Below are 7,496 nucleotides of genomic sequence, written 5' to 3' on the forward strand. Positions count from 1 at the left end.
TCTGTCCTCTTTTTCCAAGGTATGCTCCAGAATGCCTGATCCACTGCAAGTTCTACAGGGCGTCTGACGTTTGGTCTTTTGGAGTGACCATGTATGAGCTGCTCACATACTGTGATACCTCATGCAGCCCTATGTCGGTAAGCGGCCAATCAGATGTTTTTAGCCCCGTCATAAAAGCCTTAAAGGGATAGTCCACCCAAAAATGAAAATCCTGTCATTAATTACTCACCCTCATGTCGTTCCAAACCCGTAAGACCTTCGTTCATCATCTTCAGAACACAAATTAAGATATTTTTGATGAAATCCGAGAGCTTTTTGACCCTGCATAGACAGCAACATGTTCAAGATCCAGAAAGGTGGTAAGGACATTATTAAAATAGTCCATGTGACATCAGTGGTTCAACTACAAGAATACTTTTTGTGTGCCAAAAAAACAAAAATAATGACTTTATTCAACAATTTCTTCTCTTCTGTCTTGAGAGTACATGATGCATGTTTAGTTTTTTGTTATTTATATATTTCAGTTACCTTTTTTTATTTCAAGTAATGAAAATGCTTTTATGGTTTTAGTTAAGTAACCATAGATTGAATAGAAGAGTAAATAAATTAAAGTGAAAATAAGCAACACATTAATAGGAACAGAAGAGCAAAAAATAAAAGCACAAGAGGATTAACATAATACCACATATATAACAGCTGCACTTAGACTTACGTAATTATCTTAATGCAAATGTGTTATGTAAATATTTCCTTATGTAAGTATTTTACTTTTGATTGCATTTCTAATTCAGTGTTTGATTATAAGCAGCAGGAGGGTAATACAGATTTGTTGCGAAGCAAAACTAAGCACTTCTAGCCCACTTAGAAAGGCCATGTTCAGTTCTGTAGGCTGAAAGAAGCCCTTGTTTAGGAGGTGCTGGTGAGTCTGGTTCTTCTCTCTCTGTCTCTGAGAACATGGCAGATGGTGCCAGTCTGTGCCCACAGTGGCAGATGTCTAACCCAACGGCTGCGGTAGACGTCTGCACACCAATCCCCACTTTTTTTTCTGCATGCCGCTTTTGGAAGAAACGTTGTTATTGAGGGATTTGTTAGATTTTCACATTGTACACAATGCAGGCGCACAGTGTAATGCTTCCTCACCCAATGACAGCACTAATGGGTTAAAGGTGGTTTACTAGAGGATGAATGTTTAATACCTTAGTGCTTAATTCTGAATTAGGCCAGTGACCCAACTTTTGTACACCCCCACAGGTGTTCCTTAAGATGATTGGTCCAACACATGGCCAGATGACTGTTACCAGATTGGTCAAAGTCCTGGAGGAGGGAAAGAGACTTCCAAAACCAGACGGCTGCTCGGATAGGGTAATGTTTATTAAAATAGTGTTTATTTATATTACCGTTAGGGGTCTGGAAAGAAATTAATTCTTTTATTTAGGATACATTAAATTGATCAAAAGTAACAGTAAATATATTTAAAATGTAATAAATAAACGCTGTTCTTTTGAACTATCAATTTAAAAAATTGTATCACGGTTTTTGCAAAAATATTAAGCAACACAGATGTTTTAAACATTGATGATAAATGTTTCTTGAGCAGCAAATGGGCATATCAGAATGATTTCTGAAGGATCATGTGACACTGAAGACTGGAGAAACGACTGCTGAAAGTTTAACTTGGCCATCACAGGAATGAATTACATTTTTAAATATGTTAACATAGAAAATGGGTATTTTAAATTGTAATGTTTCACGTTTACCACTTTTACTGTGTTTTTTATTTTTTAAAAATCTGACTTGATAAGCTCAGATCTTAAAAACAAAAACAAAAAACATTCAAAAGTTTGGGATCAGAAAGATTTTTAATGTTTTTAAAGTCTTTTCTGCTCATCACGACTGCATTTATTTGATTAAATATACAGAAAAACACAGTAATATTGTGAAATATTATTGCAATTTAAAATATTGGTTTTCAATTTTAATATACGTTAAAATAGAATTTATTTCTGTGATGCAAAGCTGAATTTTCAGCATCATTACTCCAGTCTTCAGTGACACATTATCCTTCAGAAATTAATGTTGAAAACAGTTGCGCTGCTTAATACTAATATTTTTTCCAGATTCTTTGATGAATAAAACATTAAAAAGAGCATTTATTTAAAATAAAAATCGTTTGTAACAATATACAACACCGTTCAAAGTAGGGTGAGTCCTTTTTCTTTGAAAGAAATTAATACTTTTATTCAGCAAGTATGTGTTAAATTGATAAAAAGTGACAGTAAAGACTTACATTGTTAGAAAAGATTTCTATGCTGTTCTTTTTAACTTCTTATTCATCAAAGAAACCTGAAATCATAGGCTCCAAAAAATATCAAGCTTCACAACTGTTTGCAACATTGATAATAAATCAGCATATTAGAATGATTTCTGAAGGATCGTGTGACACTGAAGACTAGAGTATCTGCGTCACAGAAATTATATTTTAAAGTATGTTAAAATAGGAAACTTACTTTAAGTTGCATTAATATTACTTTTTTCTGTATTTTGATCAAATAAATGGAACTTTGATGAGCATAAGAGACTAACATTAATTAAAAAAAAAATATATAAAAAAAATCTTACAGCTCCCAAACTTTTGAAAGGCAGTGTATGTTACAGATTATATTAGCATAATAATATTGTACTTAAAGTAACCTCTGAGATCTTAAATAATGATAGAGAATTCTAAGGAATTCTAGTCCCCACCCACACAAACAGCGGAAGTCTAAGGCGCAACCGTTGCCCCGTAGCCATCCATTAGCTGTGAAGGTGTTTTTAACGGTCAAGTTTGCGCTAACTGATAGTGTGCCATAAGTGGGAGTAAGTCTTTTATCTTTGAGCAAACATAATTCTTATTTTCATTTATTTACATAAAGTATGTGTTAATGTGGTGGTGGTTTTTTTGCATCTATTGTAAATAGTAATTGTTTAAAATGTAATATTCTGATTATTTTTTTGCATTTTTTTATTTACATAGTTAAATGATTGTTAGTATACATATTTGACTTTATTTGTTATAATGTTTCTGGTATTATCATTTCACCTTCCAGCCATACCTTTGTAAATCCTGCCGTAGGATTTTCTGCTTTATGAATTGCGGAGTTTTTGTTTCATGATGGCGCAGAGTTGGATGATTAAACAGCAGCTATGAGCGGTGCTCCAGGGCTTGTGTCTGATTGTAATCTTTTGTGTTTTGACAGTTGTACACTCTGATGAGGAGATGCTGGGAGGCGACACCTGAAAAACGAATAGACTTCAAAGGCCTGATTGATGACTTTCAGCAGATGATTGACAATCAGTAACTATGGAAATGAGATGGGACCCAGACTTCGCCTCTTTTGCCAGTCCCAGAGAGACAAAACCCAACACATCCCGAGAAGAAAAGAAAAAAAATATAACTGTGCATTGTAGCACTCTTTTAATATACTCTCCTTCCCTCACATTACAACCTCAAACTGCAGAACTTTTGAAATAGCCAAAAAGAAACCGCTATAAACCACTGAAGTGGACAGTCAAGACGCTGTCCGGCCTCTTTCTCTCTGAATATGCAAATATGTAACTGCCAGTCTCAAGTCGCTCATGTTTCTCTTCAAAGAGACTCGTATCACTTTCAGCTTCATATTGTGCCTCAGTGTCACAGCAGCCATGATGCATGTATCAAAAATCCCGTAATTTCCCATGGTGCATTACAGCATGCGCTGTACGGGTTCTGCCCATCGTGAGGCATATGCAACGACAGCGACGTGATAAAAAAGACTGCTGTTCTTTGAAAGAAAAGGAACATGTTAGAATGTAGATTTGGAGCTTTGATGAGCGAATGTCGAGTGGATCGTGCCCCTTCTCATGAGACGATTGACGTGTGAAGTATGTTGAGCACTCAAACACTGCAGGTTTGTCTGACTTGGAAAGGACAGCTGTCCTCCTTGGAAAATTCCAAACGTGCTGGATTACCGGAGAACTTTGAAACAGCATGCACCGGTCAAGGTGCCACATTCAAATAGCTGTACTTCCTCTCTGAGCTTCACATTTGCCACGGAAAACTGAAGAGGAGGATTCTGACAATGTGGAAGGGGAACGTGTTTAATGGCCACTAGGGGGCAGTAAAGCTTATGAAATGTCTAAGAAAAAAAAAATCATTTTATGTTGTGCAAATATATTCCAGACTCCGCTAACTTTCAGAAACTGAATTAACCATGTTCCCAAAATACTGTAGTATTTTATGTTTTTTTTATCAAAGTGGAATTAAAAAGTGAGCGACAAAAGTGCATCATGCAGATATTTTATCATTGACTGCAAGATGGATATTGATGGTGAAGAGAAGGATCACTGAAATTAGTTTAGCGTCTTAAAAGCCTTAGCTGTTATTCATATAGCTAAAAGAAGACTAGATATTCAAAGACACACTAATTCCCATCTGATTATCAGATTATGGTTAATCCTCACACATGGTTCCTGAAAAGGAAAAATGATTCATCTCCCAGGTGGAAGTGTCATGTGGTTTTGCATCGTGGAATGCACGTTGCTACGTTCTCGTATCTACGCCTCCACAGTGGCCACTGTGGAGATGAGAATGGTCGAAGGAAAAAAAGTCACGAGAGACGGGAGACGTAATTTTCCTGTCTTTTAATGTGGAATGCAAAACAATTCCATCTGCTTGAAATGAAACCCAAACCTGTTTTCCTCAAAAAGAATGACAACAAAATTGTATCCAACAGGGTAAATGTACATAAATACACATAAAATAATAAATACAGTATTTTTTTTTTGCTGTTAAATACTCAAAAGCATTGAAAACATCTACTGAAAAAAGACAAGTTTTTTTTCTTGTATTGCAGGAGTATAGGCATGCTTCCACTGTTTCTAAAAATAGCTTATTCACAGTAAAGCAATATCAATAGAGTTTGGATTATAAAATATTGCAAAATCTTAATTCAAGGTGGAAAAAAAAAGAAACTACAACCTTTAAATTAATGTGTGTACAAAGCACAATAGTGTTGATAACCCTGCGTTTGAATGGGCGACTGGACCTTCTACGTCATTAAAAGACACTTTAGTATTGCAAAGCTTTGAGATATAAGCGCACACATATTTTTATGACATTCAAAGGGGTAAAAGTGACCTTACAGCTTTGACTTGAAATACAAGGGGATATCAGTTTGTTGTTGACCTTAAGCAAAAATGGTTAAATACACCAAGTTCATAAATGCAAAATAGGCACAATGTAAAGAGATTGTTGACTTTAGTAACTCAAACATCTCTTTTCAAGGTAAAATAGTCAGGCTTGTCTTGATTTGGAGCAGTGGTAAGGTTGGAGAACAGGAGAGAGGAGACTCATGGGAAGGTGACCAGAAGTACAAGTGCTTTGTAATCCCTGTAGAGTGTTATTTTGTAACATTTTGAGCAGAACAGAAGTATACAGATAATTTACTTACCCCCTTGTCATCCAAGATGTTCATCTATCTTTCTTCAGTCGTAAAAAAATTATTTCTTGAGGAAAACATTCCTGAATATAGCGGACTTCAATGGTGCCCCCAAGTTTAAATTTCCAAAATGCAGTTTAAATGGCTCTGAACGATCCCAGAAAAGGAAGAAAGGTCTTATCTAGTGAAACAAATCGACAAATTATACACTTTATAACCTAGAATGCTCGTCTTACGGGCACCACTTAAGTCCACTATATGGAGATCGTTCCTGAAAATTTTTCCTCAAGAAACCATTTCTTATCGACTGAAGAAAGAAATGAACATCTTGGATGACAAGGGCGTGAGTCAATTATCTGTACATGTTTGTTCTGGAAGTGAGCTACTCCTTTTACATTTTATTCTTAACCTTTTCCTAAAAAAAGGCCTTTGTGTTTATAAATGGTGGTTTTGTGCTGAAAGTGGGACGCAGAGCCTCAGGTACCGATGTAAATTTGGGATTGTCTTTATGCTTGTCGTAACACATAAAAGGCAACATAAATAGGACGCAATAACAGAGGCTCCTCCTAAAATGTGTTGTCAGTCTGTTGTGGAGGTGAGAGAATGGCTTTTAGAGAGAGAACAACCAAGAGACGATCACTTCAAAAGAGTAGAAAAAAGAAGGCACACAGCCTTAATCATAAACGGATGAACGCGCCAGGCAAACGCCTGTATGTGCTATGTGGTAGCAAAGCCAAACAACGGCTCCTTTTAAAGACAATCTGCTGGCAGACTGCATCCAACCAGTAACCAACAGTGTACTGCAAATAAAATCCAATTTTTAATAAGTATCGGTCTTATTTACCACGAATAATATCGAAAGTGCTTAAAATAAGCTCAGTGCAAAGTAAACGGGATACTTTATGTACTCACCCATATGTTGTTACAAACCTAACTGTGCAATTTTAAAGAATTAACCGTTTTTTCCTATAAAATGAAAGTCAATGGGGCCCAAAACAAAATGAGCCTCACTTTGTATAAAGCAGTGTTGTTATTGTTAACTAAATCTAAACTTAAAACTATTAATGTTTTCGTTAACTTACATTTTTACATATATGTATATGTATATATGTATATATATGTATATGTGTATGTGTGTGTGTGTGTGTGTGTATATATATATATATATATATATATACATACATACATACATACATACATACACACACACAGTGGTCAACAATTCAAGTGGATCAAAACCTTTCATTGAATTTTTCATAAAACCAAAAAGAATACCTGTTCTTGTCTTAGGACACAGTGGTCAACAATTCAAGTGGATCAAAACCTTTCATTGAATTTTTCACAAAACCAAAAAGAATACCTGTTTAAAAATTAAAACAGAACATATAAAAATTAAATTATATACATGTATGACGGCAACACTGTCATTAATTTTACTGAAAATTGTCATATATGCTAACAAAATTTCTAAAGTTTAAATTAAAACCTGAAAATATATATATTATAAAAGTTAATTTAAAATATTAATAAATATTTTAAATAATAGTGTGTGTGTATATATAATAAAAATTAAAACAGCCTTTTTTTTTTTTTTTTTTTTTTTTTTTTTTAAATATCTTCTGTTTGGTTCCTCAGGTTTGTAACGACATGAGGTTGAGTAAATAAAAACTGTTTTTTTTTTTTTTTTTTTTTTCACATTTTGGTGAACTATCCCTTTAAGACTTTATTTGTCCCATTGGGAGATTTATTCCACTTGTTTTAAGTGTCTAAATGAAGAAAAAACTAAAAATTGCCATGCAACATGACAAAATACTAATCTTCAACACTGATTATTTTAATACCTTTTATTGTTGCCTCTCATGTATATTTATCTTTTTAAATGTTAGTGAAAAAAGACCGATATAGATTAAAACCAGCATTTTTTTGCAGCATAAAATCACTAAAATACAGACTCTCTCCATTAAAGAAGCGAAAAGATTAAACCACAGAACAACAGACCACTAATATCCATATAAAGGCATTATGTTAGATTATTACCAT

At 34.4% G+C, this 7,496-nt stretch overlaps 1 protein-coding gene across 2 annotated transcripts in view; it reads left to right on the forward strand.

The window, feature by feature from the left end:
• jak1 (Janus kinase 1) overlaps positions 1-4,303 on the forward strand; it is a 39,034-nt gene extending 34,731 nt beyond the window's left edge. For both annotated transcript variants that reach the window (XM_051111554.1, XM_051111553.1), the window contains 3 exons: positions 20-137; positions 1,252-1,362; positions 3,237-4,303. In XM_051111554.1, coding sequence (XP_050967511.1) covers positions 20-137; positions 1,252-1,362; positions 3,237-3,338 — 331 coding nt within the window. In that variant the 3' untranslated portion in view covers positions 3,339-4,303. The remainder of the gene's footprint in view (positions 1-19; positions 138-1,251; positions 1,363-3,236) is intronic.
• Positions 4,304-7,496: the final 3,193 nt, after the last annotated feature.

This window comes from Labeo rohita, chromosome 6, assembly GCF_022985175.1.
Source record: "Labeo rohita strain BAU-BD-2019 chromosome 6, IGBB_LRoh.1.0, whole genome shotgun sequence".
Lineage (NCBI taxonomy): Eukaryota > Metazoa > Chordata > Actinopteri > Cypriniformes > Cyprinidae > Labeo > Labeo rohita.